General features: G+C 34.2%; 4 protein-coding genes across 5 annotated transcripts; 3 read left to right on the forward strand and 1 right to left on the reverse strand.

Moving 5' to 3' along the window:
- Positions 1 to 48: 48 nt before the first annotated feature.
- LOC146147914 (26S proteasome non-ATPase regulatory subunit 12-like) lies at positions 49 to 2286 on the forward strand. 2 transcript variants are annotated; one of them, XM_083386708.1, is made up of 2 exons: positions 49 to 1203; positions 1282 to 2286. In XM_083386708.1, exons 1-2 carry the CDS (start codon positions 124 to 126, stop codon positions 1480 to 1482), a joined length of 1281 nt encoding a protein of 426 aa, XP_083242834.1. In that variant the 5' UTR covers positions 49 to 123; the 3' UTR covers positions 1483 to 2286. The 2 variants fall into 2 exon arrangements, with proteins under 2 accessions (XP_083242834.1, XP_083242833.1); XM_083386707.1 differs by having other exon boundaries at positions 49 to 2283.
- LOC146147915 (putative E3 ubiquitin-protein ligase RNF144A-B) lies at positions 1851 to 8028 on the reverse strand. The gene is made up of 11 exons (XM_083386709.1): positions 7728 to 8028; positions 7146 to 7252; positions 6625 to 6729; positions 6345 to 6405; positions 5876 to 6000; positions 5549 to 5584; positions 4982 to 5058; positions 4245 to 4380; positions 4032 to 4121; positions 3541 to 3651; positions 1851 to 3343 (listed from the first exon to the last, which is right to left on the reverse strand). Exons 1-11 carry the CDS (start codon positions 7870 to 7872, stop codon positions 3200 to 3202), a joined length of 1137 nt encoding a protein of 378 aa, XP_083242835.1. The 5' UTR covers positions 7873 to 8028; the 3' UTR covers positions 1851 to 3199.
- A 2251-nt stretch (positions 8029 to 10279) lies between these two features.
- On the forward strand, positions 10280 to 11315 carry LOC146147916 (cytochrome c oxidase assembly protein ctaG-like). The gene has a single exon (XM_083388487.1). It carries the CDS (start codon positions 10294 to 10296, stop codon positions 11185 to 11187), a length of 894 nt encoding a protein of 297 aa, XP_083244613.1. The 5' UTR covers positions 10280 to 10293; the 3' UTR covers positions 11188 to 11315.
- Positions 11316 to 11320: 5 nt separating this feature from the next.
- Positions 11321 to 17631, forward strand: LOC146147917 (transcription initiation factor TFIID subunit 6-like). The gene is made up of 12 exons (XM_083388486.1): positions 11321 to 11503; positions 12075 to 12146; positions 12420 to 12588; positions 12906 to 13084; positions 13520 to 13651; positions 13936 to 14115; positions 14375 to 14557; positions 14956 to 15030; positions 15131 to 15256; positions 15744 to 15926; positions 16182 to 16376; positions 17300 to 17631. Exons 1-12 carry the CDS (start codon positions 11333 to 11335, stop codon positions 17324 to 17326), a joined length of 1692 nt encoding a protein of 563 aa, XP_083244612.1. The 5' UTR covers positions 11321 to 11332; the 3' UTR covers positions 17327 to 17631.
- Positions 17632 to 17876: the final 245 nt, after the last annotated feature.

Here is a 17876-nt window from a genome sequence, read left to right on the forward strand (position 1 = left end):
AATTTTTTTTTCGATTAACATCGTAGTGCTTTGAAATTGAGAGTTTGGTGCGCAATATCGATTTTTGTTATAAGCTATTGGTGCCCATTTTTTGTGGATTGTAAAATTTAAAGGCCTAACAAAATGGCAAACGAGGGAAAACTTGAAAAGATGGATATCGATTATTCAGACACTGTAGAAAAGGTTATCCCGGAATGTGAATCTATAGCAAACGATGGAAATCTCCCTGAAGCACTTGAAAAGTTACATTCCCTCGAAAAGCAAACCCGCGTGGCATGTGACATGATATCAAATGGAAAAGTAATGGTAGCTGCCGTCCGTCTATGTTTTGAAGGAAAACAGTGGGAAACGCTCAATGATAACATCGTTGTGTTTACGAAAAAACGAAGCCAGTTAAAACAAGCTGTCACAAAAATGGTCCAAGAAAGCTGCACCTATGTAGAAAAGACCCCAGATCTTGAAACGAAGCTGAAGTTAATTGATTGTTTGCGCACTGTAACGGAGGGAAAAATCTATGTTGAAAATGAAAGGGCACGTTTAACCACGAAACTTGCTAAAATTAAAGAAGATCAAGGCAATATTGCAGAAGCTGCTACTATTTTACAAGAACTACAAGTGGAAACATTTGGGAGTATGGACCGTAATGAAAAAACAGAATTTATTTTGGAGCAAATGCGATTGTGTCTGGCCAAAAAGGATTACATTAGAGTGCAAATTATAAGCAAAAAAATAAGCACACGTTATTTTGACTCCCAAGATGAGGAAATCCAAAACCTTAAGCTCAGATTTTATCAGATGATGATTGAATTAGATTTAGCTGATAGCCAGTACTTGGCTACATGTAAGCATTTTAAAGCGGTTTACGACACACCACTAATTAAAAGTGATAAAATGAAGTGGCAACAGGCATTGAAGAGCGTTGTCCTTTATGTGCTTTTAGCTCCACATGACAATGAGCAGTCCGACATGCTGGAAAGGGTTAAGCAGGAAAAGCAACTGGAGGACATTCCAAAGTACAAGGAACTGCTTGAATGCTTTGTTTGTCAGGAACTTATTCAACTTCAGAAGTTCTTTTCACTCTATGAGCATGAGTTAAGAGAAGGAGAAACAGGAAGTCCCTGTACTGATGTCTTTCTCCACACAGAGGATGGCGAGAAGCGGTGGAAAGATTTTGCCAACCGGGTGATCGAGCACAACATAAGGGTGATGTCGAAGTACTACACCAGAATTACATCTAAGAGAATGGGAATGCTTCTCAATCTATCTGTGGAAGAGGCGGAGGAGTACCTTGCTAAGTTGGTGGTCAACAAAACTGTTTTTGCCAAAATCGACCGTCTGAGTGGAATTATTAACTTCTCGCGACCAAGGGACCCAAGTGATGTCCTAAATGAGTGGTCCCATTCAGTCAATAAGTTAATGGGCCTAGTCAATAAAGCTACACACTTGATTGCAAAGGAGGAAATGGTCCATGCCCTAAAGTGAGCTGTATTGAACTCACAAAAAAGTTCGGGACTGATAAAATAGTAAACTGAATGGTTATATTCAATTAGAATTAACCCACGTTTCATTGTTTATATTTGTGTGACTGTATTTACACCTTGGTTGTAATACTATTTGTCCTATGGTAAATAGATATAATATGATTACAATTTTGAATACGCAATTCTGTTAAATTGTACAGGACCAAAGACCTAATAATTTTTGTGAACTCACACAAGAGTTGTGTTATAACTTCTATAGTACCATAAACAAGTTAATTAAATCTATTTTCTTTTCTTAAAATCTGAATTATTAAAAAGAGTTCTGGAAAACTATTAGTAATCACTTGCTGTCCACAACAACAATGCTTATGTATTTTATAATACTTTTGTTGTACCAGGATTCAAGCGACTTTTTCAAATTTACAAGTGCGAAAAATGTGAAGTAGAACAGTGTAACAAAGACACTAAAAAGAAAAGTAGTTCTAATTCAAAGCAATAATTATAAACAATTTACTAAATATGTAGACACAAATTTAAATATACAAAGGTGGGAAACAAAACTGACAACAATTCAGTAGCTTTTTGTTTATACAGAATGACAAAAATTATATTTTGCTTGCATCCAAATGGCCTTGTCTAATTAGTGTTACAAATTATAATTGTAAAAGAGAAGTGTACTAACGGAATATTTTATCATTGAAAAACTTATTTTCGTTATTTTTTTGACAGCACCAATCTTAAATCACAGTTATACAGACAATGCGCAAAATGAACAAAACCCTATTTAAGTTAGGCGAAGTCTAGGAAAATATTCACTCATTGAAATGCTTTTTAAGGACAATTAAAGTATTTTCGTTGTGTCACTTTTTTGTTCTTTTGAATATATTCAAAACAACCCAAAGTGAGTAGCACCAGCATTAAAATCAAAAACAATACTGAAAAGGTATTAGGAACATTTCGGCTAAATACAAAGAGGTCAAGGAAAAGAGAATTTTTAATAACAAAATCAAGTAATATAATGCAAAAGCAGTAGCATAGTAAGCAAAAAAACATTGTTTTTAGTGGACAGAATAATTGGAAATGGTAAACAGGTCAATGTAAAACAGGTGCAGTATAATTCATAATATTTGTGACTAGGCTTCCAAATCCTAGTTGTACATTATAGTCACAGCTTTAATGGAAAACCTTATTTTAAGCAATTGATTTTAACCAGTGTATAAGACAAAATATGAAAAAAGTAAAACAAAACTACAAATGCACAAATACAACCATTCTATGTTTGATTCCCTTCAACCTTGTTTTCTAGTGTGTTAACCAAACTCTTAGTTGTTTAATTATATAAAAGTAATCTAGTTTTGATAAGCTGAGATGGTAGTATTGAAAAAATAGGTCTCTCACATTTAGCTAATTTATTGATTAGTGCTACAGCAGCTTGTCACTCCGGTGTCAGGCGCAACAGCTTACATAAAATGAAAAAAAGGTTACTTAACTTAGCACAAAAATATGCCTAAATACATAACAAGCATTAAGCATGTCGCTTTGTTTGTTGAACAAACGAACAAACAACATGCAGTACCAACTGGATTACATCCAGCATTGTTGTGCAAGTCGAATGCATAGAGACAAAAGCGTGTGGGGGCAGATGCAACCGAAAAAGGCCGCGATTTGTGCCATGTATGGCAATGTCTAAATTTAAGTTGGCGATAAGGCACTAAATCTCAAACGATTTCAATGTCATTTGTTTTAGGGACAATATCTTTGACCTGCGATGTTTGTGGATCTTCAGTAATGACATTATGCGTCTGCTCTTCAAGTGGAAAGTTGTTTTGATCTCTGTTGTGCTGGTTGAAACGATTAATTGCCTGTTGAATAACAATTTAAGGTTTACAATCCCCAGTACATCACATAATATTATTGAACAATTGCCTATTTAAGCACAAAAGATAGTCAGCAGTTTGCAATTTACAGTAGGCAGGAAGGTAATATAAATACTAAACATTAAATGTTTGAAGGACTTGCAGGATGTCTACCACCCACATCACATATTAGCCAGACGCACCTGCTGGCACCCCTCTTTGCACTTGCAGCATAGGATGATAGGGGCAGCGAGTAGTAGAACAGGCGATGCAACCACAAGGAGCAGAGAAAATGCAGCAAACAAGCCGATCACCTAACAACAACAAATGGGAATAGCAATTAAAAAGAAACCCTGATATTATAATTTATAATATATTTACTCATAGACCAAAAATGGTAGTGTTAGCTGGAGCCAAAGCATTTTATCTAACAACATTTTATTATGTTGTGGAGCCTGAGCTACAGCTTAATCCATTTTTTTCCAACCATGTATTGCGGGTGGATCAATTATATGACATCCCTATATGAATTTGCTTAATATCCACATTATTTTAGTTACGTAAATTGGTGAAATGCAGGCTGTAAAGACACAGGCCATACTCCGGTTATTGAAAACCAACGCCGCAGCCCTGGTTTGTATCATTGTCTATCAATAATAATATATATGTTTCCATAATTTTTAATTGGTCTTACCCCAATCCTATGTCTGTATACTTGTGCTCTGCTGTGTCCCAACATGTTTCTACAAGGACCTTTGTCATAATGACGGAGCATAAAATCATTCTAAAGTAAAAAATAGAATTAATAAACATAAATGTTTTTCATAACTATATTTTACAAGGTAATGCTGCAACATATTGATAAAGTACCTGTAAACAGTCATACTATAAAAAAAGCTCTACTTACATCAAGGAGTTTGAGACAGTACCAACAAAAAACATGGCTACAGTTTTTGCATATCATCTGTGCACAGCCCCTGTCTTTTTCGATAAGAATATTACAGAAGGGACATCGCTTAATGTTGGAATCAGTCAAATTGAATCTGTTGACATGGTGTTAATACATATTAAAATTGACATAACATAGCTAAATGTTATTAATGAGACTTTTTTTGTATTCTATTTGAGAATGCTACGTTTTTAAATGCAAAACAACATATGACTAGAAATATATTATTTTTTATCAAACCGAAACAATCAACACAATCGTCAACAACATTTTTCAAGTGGCCTTTACGAAAAAGCATTCAGTGATTTATTAAATTCCCCATTGGAACTGATATTTATATATAAAAAAAAATTAAACATTTTAGGTAAAGTATAGCTTTTTAGGTTTATATGTGGAAAGTGGTGGAAAAAATCCCTTAAGGACACTGTAAGTAGGTTTAACTAAGACTGTTCCAAACACCTAACCACCCTTGAATAAGATGTAGTTAGCAGCTTAACAATTATTATTGATTATATTAAAATATTGCCCTTCATTATTGAGACTCATTTTCTAAATCGTTTATCATTTACTCATGTTTAGATTAAGTAAACATTCACATAGAATATGAATGTGGGCTTGAATAACCCTGGTAACGGTAGCTGTATTTCATATATGGTCATATTGTAAAAAATATATATTAAAGGTTTATTGTTTACCCAGCTTTAGATTGAAGTTTCTGAAATTCTGAACCAAAACTGAAAGAAAACTCATTGCAGCGATGTTCTGTCTTCCACTGAAAGTGTAGCAATACATAGTTGTCAGTTTAGATTAATATATAATACAACAGTCACAATTGCTAACATATGCAATTAATCAGTGATTCACTATCCACCTAAAATGTTATACAGTAGCAATGTACAAATGATTTATCTGAATGTCAGCGTTCATGGGCACAATAGATACCTATCAATGAACAGATGTGGTAAATGTTTAAACCTCATAAGATTCTTTTTAGCAAGCTTATCAATATTAGTTTAGTTACTTTAAAGGATTGCTCTGCAAGGAAGGCTGGTGTTGCGGTCTTGCAACATCTTTAGCCGTTAGTTAGAAAAAAATCTGATTGAAACTCATTTCCAGGGCCCTGACCACAGAAGGACAGTTTGAAACTTAGATTGGAATATGGCAATTAGCTCATATCCCAAATGTCCATCCTAATAAACCATTTCAGGGCCTCATTTACCATGACATAAACACACTAACAGTAAAACAAGGTTAAAACTCACCTCTGCTTTGCAAATACAGCAAAATGAAAGTTGGCACTGTAAATGAATACAAGGGTATAATTACATGGCAATTGGCTCCCATCAAGTAAGCAAAATTGAGAACACATGTTACAAAAAAACTATTTCCAGTTATTAACTTCTCTTTATTGTATATTACGCTACATGTTTTGCAACTTAAAAAAATTCACAGTTTAACCTGCATATAATTATCAACCAAAAACTACTTAATAGTTTAAAAACATTGACGTTACCAGGATAAAAAGTTTCATAAAAAAAAGTAGGTCTGTTTTAACCAAATACAATAAAAAGTATACACAAAACAAAAACCTTGGGGCAGGTGACTGGTGAGTTGTCAGAGGGAGTGGGGTCAGTCTGATTTCGGTCATGAAGAACACATACTGCAGAACATGACACTCCAGGACAAAACGTTCGAAGTGGATCAACAGCAACTTCTGTTTTTTGGTAAAAGTTTATTACATAAACTAAAGTTTAATACATAAACTGTTTTATTCACATCAACTCAGTAAGGGTTTACTACTAGGTTGACAAAGCATTGATAAGTTTACTTTCATTTAAATCTACCAACTGTAATTGTGTGTTTGGTGTTTTTTTATACAGATTGTATTGTTCATTAGTAAATTTAGCACATTAAATCAATCAGGTTAAGAAGCAGTAATACTTAATTAGGTTTAGCATATGAAGAATAAAACAGTGAAAAACATAAAATATGCATTTTTTTGAATAAGTTATTCAGATAAATTTATCACAACAACTTTTTACAATGGTAATTTAAAACCTTGCTCAAACTTTAAGCGTTGATACTTTTTAAACGTGTCTTCCTCACAAAGTTCCTGGATCTAATAAAGAAAAACAAACAAATCTTGTCAAACAAACAGAGCATTTACAATATGAAAAAAGTACAATAAATAAATTTGTTACTGTAATAAATAATCTTCATTTTAATACAAAAAACGCGGTAAAACTTTTGAAGAATATTTCAAGAGAGCAAATAATTAAAAGGTCAAGCCTAGAAATCGCATAAATGTGTTAAATTATTGCAAACAATTTTTTCTAACCTCAGTTTCTTTCATCTTTCCAATGGCTGGACAGTCAGCATCAGGGCAGGAAATAACAAGAACAACTCCATCATTCACCAGTATTTCAACATAATTTTTCATGCACTGTAATCATTTAAAATTTAATCAATACTAGGGTGTTAGGCCGAAGTTTTATCTTTTTGTAGGCCGAAGTTTTATCAGATCAAAAAGTATTACTCGTATAACCTTTGTGAGGTATGTTGTTTTTGTTATTTAATGGTCAAAATTGGTCACTATCTGGTCTAAAGTCACATAATTAAAATCATGATGTAACTGATACAAAGTTAAATGACAAAAAGAGTACTTGGTCATACATATAAAAACATAATGAAATATGTTTAAAATTAACTGTTTGAAGTTTATATGACATCTTTAGTTAACTCTACTTTCAGGCATTAAAATTGACATAAACATATACCAGATAACTTTTTCTATATATGTTCCAAGGTACAGTAAAGAATGACATGGTAGTAGACCAAGTTAATTGGTAACTAACTCACCTTGACACAAAAAACACATTGGCAAGCTTGAAGTTTAAACATATCACATAGCAGAAAGTTATCATCCAGACACAACTTGCAAGAATTGTCATTTAAGGGTGTGTCACCTACCAACATAACAAACTTTTTTTAAGAATACCGGATTTAGCTGCATACTTTTTTAGTTGCCAGAACCCGTATTTTAATGGTTTGATTTATTGGTGTTGAATAACATATTTATTGACCTATTTGTCGCATTACGAACACACAAACCAGTTTTGTCTACTGATATTAATTAATAAGCCACTAAGTTATGCAAACTCAGACAGGTGCAAATTTTTTTCAGTTGTATATATATACTTCTTGCATTAATATACCATCCTAACAAATTAAGTTAACAATCCACCTATAAATCTGTATATAATGCCAAGATAAATATACATACAAACTTGAGAGACTATTCAAATAAAAATGAGTTTATCATAAAACACAAAAATAAGAAAAATTTAATAACTGCCATAGTTAAAAAAAATATTAGTATATAGTTTTTTTCTTCAAAACGATCTTGATAAAATTAACATTGTCTAGTGCAAGAAAACAAACCTCTATTTAATTCGTCAACATTGACGGCTTGTTCCTCATTTAAAGGAGTTGCCTCAATGTCATCAGAAGAGCTACTAGGATATTTCTTCATGTCTTCTAGTGTAATCTCATTTTGATTTGTGCCACTGTTAGAAGTGGATTCCATTGGTTAGGCATGAGTCTTTGTAAATATTTGTTTTGTGTAAATGTGCCAAATCTTTTTTTTAGCAAGTGGTAATCATTTGTGAATTACCCTGATACACATGAACTCACACTTTTCATTATCACTTCTTTAAGTCTAGCCACAAGCAAAACTTATGTATTAGCCTACAAATATAATGTTATAAAGATGAAAATACTATTATTTTTTATTTGCATGTAATAACATGTTGATTCAAATGCTTACAAAAATATGCAAAAAATGGCATTGAGTTTATTTGTAGTATGATGGAAAACTTGTCCAGTTTTCCAACCTGCATTCAGCATCAATTTGAATAAAGTTATAAGAGGAAAATGACTAAAGCTCAAACAAAATAACTTATAAAGTCAAATTTTGTAACATACGTTTATTTTATTAAAGAAACATTCAAATCAATTTAAATTTTAAGAAAGTATAGTGGTAGAAATGTTTTATTGGTATGTTTGTGATCCTAAATAGCAATAAATTTAGCAAAGCCTCTTTAGAAGGGGAACAGTTATTCATTACTATGTACAACAAAAGTTTCTTATAAATTAAGTTTTTCTTACGTTAGTATTTTTTATGATTTCCCCTTGTTTCTAAATCCATACATACATTAAAATTAGCGCAGACTAAAATCCATTATCGCTTAAAATTCCCATCAGGAAAAACAAGTAAATCTCGTTACCGACTGAATTGGCATCGCAGAATAAGTATATGGCAAAAACGCACACAGATAAAAAAAAAAACGTTTTCCTGATTGTGCGTAAACCTTTAGCTTCAGAAGAGAAAAAAATGTATTTTAGTTTTTACTAGTTTTCAATTCTGTACATATATCTTTGTATCCTTGTCAGCTATTCTGATCATATCGTAATCAACGCCAGAGTGTATTAGAAACAAATTATAAACCAAAACAACAAAGATCCCCTTCTCTTCATAAATATTAAATTGGCAATAAGAAAAAGGCGGAACAGTCCAAGCAAATATTGTACGGAATCTCTAAATTCCAGCTGTGTTGAAATCTTAATAACTTTTAAAGCATAACTTTTGTATTGTAAAGAAATAGGACAACACAGGTTTTCAACACTTTTTTTAAAGTAAGTTAACGACATTTTAAGAGGCATTTATTAAGTCGAAACCGTTGCGGCACTCAATGTAAAAGATTACGATATTACTTTTTATTTCAATATTTGGCGCGTATAATAATAATATGAAGTGAATCTTGTGACGGTTATACAAACACAAAAATGTTTGGCTAATTCCCTAGCCTAGTAGAAAAATACGTGCAAAGGAAGTTGTATAGTTCATTAAGTTTATATTGCTCTCCGTTGTTATTATTAATAATAGAATCTAGAACAAAAATGGACAATTTGGCTGGCAATAAAAAAATTGGTAAATATACGATACCTGGCTTTTGGTTCTCCACAATTTGTATAGAAAGGTTTCAAGCGTATTTATCAGATATATAAATATATGTACGGATTTTGAATTTGTAAATAATATTAAACAAACAAAAATAAAGCTTTAAAACAAAATGTGCGGCATGACCAAAATCCTACCCCACGTTCAAATAATGATTAAATCAATGCATATTATTTGGGCTTGGGTAGGTTAAGCAATATTATTAAACATTAATGCTTGACTCATCCAAACACTAACCGACACCCTAAACCAAATAATGTGCAAAATAAGGTACTTCTTAGTTGCAAACTAATTCTATAGCCATTTAACGAACTTTTAGATTTTTGGCGCTGGTCTAGAATCTTACCACATTTATTTTAACAGTAATGAAACGAGTTGTCAAAGTTGAAATTGCAAATAAGGGAATAAATGTGTTAGAATTTATATAATAATAATACTTGACCCACCCGAACCCAAACACTAACTGTCACCGTAACCCAAATATTGTTAGAAAGGTATTAGATAAACACCCGGACGAAAATGTGGTAGGATTCTAGACCAGTGCCAAATTTGAACATTGGGGACCAGCTCACTCTTCCATATATGGAAAATTAGTTACCATACTTGCTTTGGCGAAGTAAAATTGTAGTGGTACAAAGAGTTTGTAACTGTGTTTGGGTATTATGAACCAATAATATTAAGGAAGTGGCAATTGGACAGGATAGCTCTTTTGCGCTTGCGTCAATCCGTTAGCGATTATATGTTGATTTAAACTATTTTGGCGTATAGCCTCTTCCTAATGTTAATATCACTGGAATTACCAGCCAGGAAAAATTGATAGATCTTGAAGAGATATTGCGAGTGGTCGGCCAAACAATTGCTCTTGTATTGGAAAGCGGTCAAGTGCATAATCTTAACCTTGCTAATGCTAACTTGGCTTCTGGCTGTTTTTAAAGAAATTCTTAAAGCAGCCTATTTTTTTATATTCAGCAGGTCTTTTTTCAAATAATGAACTTGCTATGGCTTAAAAAAGGTTTTAAATTAATTCAAGGGCAGAGACCAATTCTTTCCATAAGAAGTGTTTCATCTTGTGTATTTAGTTCAAACACTCTTCATCAATGTAAATGGATCATTGAAAACGAACACTCCATAGCAACATTGCCTTTGTATTCTGATTCTTATGTTGGGATTAATCGTCTTTTGAAACCAAAGGTATACAATGTTGTTATAGGATTTCCAGTGCAACAACGCTATTGGTATTCTACAACCCCAAGGCAATGGAGTTGGAAAAAAGGAAGCAGCCAAGACAACACAAATACTAATTTAGTCTTATATATTGTATCAGTACTTGTATTTATGCTTGGTTTGTCTTATGCTGCTGTGCCACTGTACAGAATGTTTTGTCAAGCAACTGGGTTGGGAGGTGACCCAAAGCTTGGTCATAAAACTGACTTGGTCGAAACCATGCAACCGATTCGTGAACGACGTATCACAGTGACTTTTAATGCTGACCATCATGCGACAATGAAGTGGAACTTTAAACCAAGTCAAAAACGTATTACAGTTGTGCCAGGAGAAACTGCCTTGGCGTTCTATACTGCAAAAAATCCTACGGATGAACCGATTGTGGGTATAGCAACCTACAATGTGGTGCCTTTTCAGGCAGGACTTTATTTCAATAAGATTCAATGTTTTTGCTTTGAAAAGCAATGGTTAAATCCTCATGAAGAGGTGGACATGCCAGTTTTCTTCTACATTGATCCTGATTTTGATAATGATCCTCAGTTAGCTAATGTTGATGACATCATCCTTAGCTATACATTCTTTAAGGCTGAAGAAGGACAAACTTTGCCTATGCCGGGATTTATGAGTCTGCAATCAGTGCAAAGTGCCCCTGCTTAAGCACATATAAGTTCATGCTAACCCTTTTTTATATTTTGAAATTTGAAATGGGGCATTTATAATTAATTATCTTAATTTATAAAACACATTCTATATATTCTTTGCAAATTGTTTTTGTCTTTACACAGCTTTGTTTACATAACAAATGGCTGACCCAAAATCTAAACGTAAAAATGCTAATGATTTTTTCAAAAATTCTTTTTCACCTGAGAGCGTAAAAATCATTGGAGAGGCAGCTGGAATTACACACATTCCCGATCATGCAACGCAACATGTTGCAGTAGAATCAACTTACAGATTAAAAGAAATTTTGCAGGTAACTGGCATCATCGGCGCCATATTTCAAAATCCCAGGGCGTTTGCATGAACCAGTGCTTACTTATTATTTTCAAAACAATGCTTGTTCTTCATAGTTTTCTTGCGAACAACTCGCTGGTCGGTTTTCGTGAAACAACAAGTTGGTTACTTATTAGTGGAGTGGGATAGTTAAAGTAAACTTACTTTTTATTTTCAAAACAATATAAATTCTACTCAAACAAATAGCCTACGTACTCGCTGCTCAGTCCTGCATTAAAATGAAAAAGGACTAGGTTTAGTGCCAATCTACTTTGAGCAGTGTTTTGTAACTCATTATTATCTGACATGATGGAGCGAGTGCGGATTTTTGTACTACACCGATATTACGTGGTCAAATTTTAGGGCGTTTTGAAGCCCTACGAAAAATCCAGGGCGTCAAAAATATCTCTGCACACCCACGTTCGGCGCCTGTGACTGGCATTACATCCAAATTAAATTGCTCTGTTACTTTTTTTTGTGGATGAATATACATTTATTTTTTTATAAACATTACTGTACAATATTTAAGTAAAGTCAATTGTTTTGCGTAGGAGGCAATGAAGTTTTGCAATCACAGAAAGGGTGTCAAGTTGTCTTGTCAGGACGTTGACAACTCTTTGCAGGTTTGTAAAAAAACTGTCATACTACAAAAAGTAAAGAAGGTACAGAAAATAATTTGGTTAGGTTGCTAAAAATGTCACGTTCTTTGATTAGAAGCATATTCTCATCAATTATAAACAACACAGTTTGTATCTGTGATCTAATTTTTACAACTAGATATTTATGGCCAGTTTCATGAAAATTCCCTAAAAAATGCAATTTTCAAGCAAGCCAGCAATCATTAGCAAAGTTAAAAATGCTCAACTTATTTTTTAATAGTCTTTTGTTGATTACAGTCCAAAAACATAGAACCTCTATATGGGTTTGTGGCCGAGAATTTCACACCGTTCAGGTTTGCCAGTGGTGGTGGCAGAGAGTTGCACTTTGTCGAGGAAAAAGAGGTTGATTTGACTTCCATCATCAATGGCGCGATGCCTAAAATCCCTCATGATGTTGCAATAAAAGGTAAAAACATAAAACTGCAATATATTTCATAAATTAAATTTTATATTAAAAAACAAAATTCTATTTAGTGATCAAATTTAAATAGTGTAATGATTTATGTTTCTATAGTTAACTCTGATTTCTATGGTATTTACTTCTGTGCGTTTCTCCTTTCTTTCGTTGCCTCTCTACTTAATTATCATTATACGTTTTTAGGGAAAGATCTAACCTTGGTTTGAGCATCCTTTTAAATAAAAAATATTATTGAAAAGTTTAGGTGTTTTTGATAGTACAATTTGGTTGAAACTGTTTTGCGAAAGCACTTGTTTTTTTTTCAGCCCACTGGCTTGCTATTGAGGGTGTTCAGCCATGCATTCCTGAAAATCCCACACCAGAAGGTCGCTTCTCTATAGATGTCATACAACGGAATGAAAAGAACGACACTAGTAATCTGATTGAGCCCATTAAAAGGTGCCAAGTCACCAATAACAATCCCCTTACCACAACATTGCCTAAGGTAACTGATTACTTTTTTAGTTTTACCCATGGTAGCTTACTAGTTTACCTTTTGTATTCAAATACAACCTTTCAATGCTGGGATGTAATACAGTTTAATACTATCCTAATTAAGGTATAAACGATTTTTAATCAGACTATTAGCAAAAGAAAACGGCTTGAGACATGTAATGAATATTACACAACCTTAGGTTGCCAACAAAGGTACCATTTATAATGATGTTTTTGTTCTTACTATAAGCCTCTTTACAATATCTCTGATCTTAATCTGTTTTTTAAACTTTAAGTTTTGCAAAACTTTTATGAATCGTAATAATATATTGAAATAATAATATATTGAGTTTGATAGTCTTTAACAGTTAACTAACTTAAGTGTCAAAATTGGTGATACTTGTCCCCATATCCCTGCTAACAATGGAATGAAATACTTTTGCAGAAAAAAAATGAAGGGGGTTCATCTCTGGTGGGACTAAAATCTCGCTTTACCCATGAACTCTCAGTTGAACAACAACTTTATTACAAAGAAATCACTGAAGCAGCTGTTGGTTCCAGTGAGGCCAGAAGAGCAGTAAGAAACCTAAGATTTTTTTATGTAACAAATTAGCAAAACTGGGGCCTGGGCATTGTAGAGGAATTCTAATAAATCCTATTAGAAAACTACCGCAGGTATTACAGAAATATATAAAACATCGATTTATTGATGTTTTTATGTTTTTCCATGTTGGGGCAGTAATTCCAAGATAGGGGTTGGATTTGGTTTAACTCCCTTGTAATAATTAATCAAGTTTGATTATGTTTCTGTGATCCTAAAATTATAATATTAGTTTATGAAATATTGTTTTTTGTTTCTAGGAAGCTCTTCAGAGTCTTGCTACTGACCCCGGGTTGTCTCAAATGTTGCCACGCTTCAGCACTTTTGTGTCAGAAGGCGTTCGAGTAAATGTGGTTCAAAATAACCTAGCGCTGCTCATTTATCTCATGAGAATGGTAAAAGCCCTGATGGACAATCCAACACTTAACCTTGAAAAATATGTAAGTTTAATTTGTGGTGCATATTAAGTTTTGTATAATTTAACGCTAATGTATACTGTTTATCTGTCATACAATAACAAAATCGTGAAAACATTTTTTGTTCACATACTAATTTTATAAAAGCATAATTATTTTAATCACCCTTATGAAATCTGTTTTTTAATATCGTTTTTTTTAGTCTGTGTACATTAGTAGTAGTTCACCCCCTTTTCTTCGATGAGCAAACTAAAGTCAAAATTTTACTAATTTTTGCCTTTAGCTTCATGAGACGATTCCTGCCGTGGTGACTTGCATCGTAAGCAGGCAGCTGTGCACACGTCCCGACGTCGACAACCACTGGGCTCTGCGGGATTACGCCGCGCGGCTTATGGCGCAGATCTGCCGAAGTTTCAGCACATCAACGAACCTCATTCAGTCCAGGATAACCGGAACGTTTTGCAAGGTACATGTCGGCCAGAGTTGGATTAATTGTAATTTGTTATTGTAATTGATGTAATTAATTACAGGTTTTAATGTAAATTGTAATGTAATTGCGGCATTTTTATTCTGTGTAATTTTAATTGTAATTGTAATTGTAATTTGCTAAAATTTTGGCTCAATACATTAATATTGAGAAAAATGAAGTTTCAATGTCGAAAATTGTAATTGATGTAATTACTTACAGTTTTTAGTTGTAGTTGTAAGGTAATTGAAACATTTGAGGGAGAAATTGTAATTGAACTGAATTAATGTAATTGATCCAACTCTGGTATCGGCAGGTGCGAACAGAAAATTCAATCGGACTTGAGTTTTCCTTTTAGTTTTTGCGTTGTCTGAACGTGTTTTTACGTTTATTCGCAGTGCTTGCATGACGACAAATCCTCGTTGGCGGCCAGATATGGAAGCGTTGCCGGCCTCGCTGAACTTGGACCGGACGTAAGTGTTTCTGTTCGTTACTAGTTCCAAGCTTACAGTTTTAAAGTGTATAGCTAAACTATTGTACCCTTACTTTGGCCTACAATTTGGTGGTTATCAGGTGGTGCAAAATCTTGCCCTGCCACGACTGCGAGTGGAAGGCGAAAGGATCAAGAATATACTGGAGAGTCCGCTGCTCAACAACATTGACAGAACGGCGGCAGAGCATTTGCGCGGCCTTTTAGTCGTAAGGGTGTTATATTTTCTAAACCGGTGTTTATACATATGTTGAATGATTGTCATATGTTGAATGATTGTCTAAATCAACTTTAACCATAGTTCTGTATAGGTGTATAATATGTTTGAATGAATATCTCCCAACTTATTACAATATTCAACCTCTTTGTTTCAGTGCTATAATATTGTTATGAAAGGAAAATTCTTGAACTAATTGTACAATGTTGTATCGGATTTTACACTATAAAACAAGTCTTTTCACAAAGAAAGCACGAAAAACGAAATAAATAGCAACTTAACAGTTTTTAAATGTACTAGGTGTCTTGAATAAATCAAGTTAACTAAAATGTGTGCAATTAAAGCACTTAAATCGAAGTTAGTTGTTTGCCTAGACGAAATAAGTCCAAGTCAGATCGTTCTCTAAATAACTGGAGTCAAGTCATTGCAACACTGATATTTTGTATTAGACTTTGTGCCTATTTGACACTGTATTACAGAAACACTGCGGATCGGTGATAAAGGGCGTGCGGCAGCCACCAGACGTTGCCGAAGAATACCTGCGCGATTATGGCTCGCTAGGGCCCCTTATATGCCAACACATCGTCAAGCTGCGCGAGCAAGAAGCTCACAAGTCAAGGCTGCTTGCAAGTGCTGGTTTAGCCAGGCCTCCCGTTCCTGTGGTGAGTAATGGCTTGATCGATTTTACGCTGATGCTTTTCAAGGCACAACATTTGGTGTTTGTTTATTTGCGAAAGTTTTTCCGTAAACTCGACTCGGCTAAGTAACTAGAATCGCACACCGGCCCTTTCTCTACGGATTTTTTACATTGTTTATGTCGATATCTATTCTTCGTGTTTGTTTCGCGTAGACAGCGTTCAGGTATTTCGTTTAACCAGTAATAGGCAGGGTCATAAACGTAGTCGTTTTCTTTTCAGACTTCTCGTCCGCCACTTTTGAGCACCGGCAGCAATTCCGGACAGCAGCTCAACATTTCTACCTCGCCTCAATTAGAACGGCAGTTTTCCAACTCGCAGGCTTACCCGCAAACTCCACAGCAACAGATGCAGCATCAACAGCAGCCGTATTCGTTTGGCCAACAAAGGACCGTGTACCACACACAGGCACAGAAAGTAAACCAATCACATAAAACACTTTTGGTGTAACTCCACACAACAGCTAATTGGTTGACATAGCGATAAATAAGTCATTTTGAAATGACTTCGAATCCTTCCAAGCCATTCGCGTAACAACTTGTATAAATAATACACGTACAATATCGATAAACGCGTTCCATTGTAAGCATTATTTTCATAGCAAGTATTAAAAAACAAATATTAAAATATGATTTATACTTAAATAATAATTATTGATTAAAATAACCCAATTTTAATCAAATGTAATGTTTCCCGATTGCACAGCAGGGCTGCGGAGTTGGTTAAAAACGAGTCCGACCAAATGTAAGATTTTGTCGAGTCCCGAGTCCAGCTCTGACTCTACAGCATTTTACCCATTTACGCAACTAAATTAAGGTCGATTTTCAGCAATCCACTCATATTGTCATAATTGATCCACCCGCATTACATGGTTTAAAAATATTTCACCATTTGTTATTACACTTTTACAACTTACATTTTGCCGCCTTAACAGTTTTAAAATTTAATACTGCGCACGTCGGACTCGGGACTCGGGTAGTTTTACGCGGTCTTACTCGAGTCCCGAGTCCGACTCCGCAGCCCTGTTGCACAGTTTAATCAAGTGATGCAACAGAGGCTTTTTCTGTGCATTGCATCATGCATTTCGTTAAAAACATTTCAACAGCTGTGCAATCGCTTCTAACAGTGTTGTTTAAAGGATTTAAGTCAATTGTGTAGATCACCTGACTTAGGATTTTTTGCATTAACTTTCCTTAGTCGCGCCATCATTATAACATAAGTGTAAAATGTGACTTCTAGAAAAATAGACACATGATTAGGAGTTCGTAGGGTTTCATTTGATTATTGTTTCACTTAACCATTATTCCTTAACAAAGGTAATTTCCACAATTTGGTTACAGTTTACAGGAATGAAGTCGGACTGGTGACTCAGCGAAACAAAAACCCTGACGAATTGAGTACGAGAAGGAATTATGTAAATCGAAAGAGGAGACGTCCGCCTGCTAGTGTTTGCCAACTGCTGTTCTCGAAATCTGCACTTTTTTCGCATTTTTAAGACACAAAAATGGAATTTGTATGTAATTGTTCAGTTGGACAGATATGAAGTATTTTAAAAAAGTGATAGGGTAGCGCCCTACAAACTCATTTAGTTTTGGTAAGTTAAGTTCGAAATAATGTGGAGTAGTTTTTGATGTTGTCAAACTAGGTTGTGTGTGGCGACTGAAGACATTTTTATTTTATCACCATAGACAAAATTGCAAGCGCCGAAAAATACATTAACAGTGGTCGCTATCTTAGTGCCCACGCTGCTTCGTACAAAAAAGAACAAAAGCGAAGAATATTATCTTAATAGGACGGACATAAACATTATTCAAATATTTGTGCGACTGTAAAATTGAAATTCACACAGATTACACGTTGCACCGTAAGAACTTTTTATTAAATCCAACTCTTTCAGGATGTGGTATGGAAAACGCA

Source organism: Ascidiella aspersa, chromosome 4 (genome assembly GCF_963924565.1).
Source record: "Ascidiella aspersa chromosome 4, kaAscAspe10.2, whole genome shotgun sequence".
Taxonomy (NCBI): Eukaryota; Metazoa; Chordata; class Ascidiacea; order Phlebobranchia; family Ascidiidae; genus Ascidiella; species Ascidiella aspersa.

What these genes read in the sequence shown, in the direction of transcription:
- LOC146147914 (XM_083386707.1), top strand. Translation starts at nt 124, where the DNA reads ATGGCAAACGAGGGAAAACTTGAAAAGATGGATATCGATTATTCAGAC.
- LOC146147915 (XM_083386709.1), bottom strand. Translation starts at nt 7,872, where the DNA reads ATGGAATCCACTTCTAACAGTGGCACAAATCAAAATGAGATTACACTA. An exon ending in GAAAGATGAAAGAAACTGAG is followed by an intron (nt 6,406 to 6,624) that starts GTTAGAAAAAAT and finishes TTTCTTTATTAG; the next exon opens with ATCCAGGAACTTTGTGAGGA. An exon ending in TATACAGACATAGGATTGGG is followed by an intron (nt 3,652 to 4,031) that starts GTAAGACCAATT and finishes TGTTGTTGTTAG; the next exon opens with GTGATCGGCTTGTTTGCTGC.
- LOC146147916 (XM_083388487.1), top strand. Translation starts at nt 10,294, where the DNA reads ATGAACTTGCTATGGCTTAAAAAAGGTTTTAAATTAATTCAAGGGCAG.
- LOC146147917 (XM_083388486.1), top strand. Translation starts at nt 11,333, where the DNA reads ATGGCTGACCCAAAATCTAAACGTAAAAATGCTAATGATTTTTTCAAA. An exon ending in TTACCACAACATTGCCTAAG is followed by an intron (nt 13,085 to 13,519) that starts GTAACTGATTAC and finishes ATACTTTTGCAG; the next exon opens with AAAAAAAATGAAGGGGGTTC. An exon ending in CACTTAACCTTGAAAAATAT is followed by an intron (nt 14,116 to 14,374) that starts GTAAGTTTAATT and finishes TTTTGCCTTTAG; the next exon opens with CTTCATGAGACGATTCCTGC.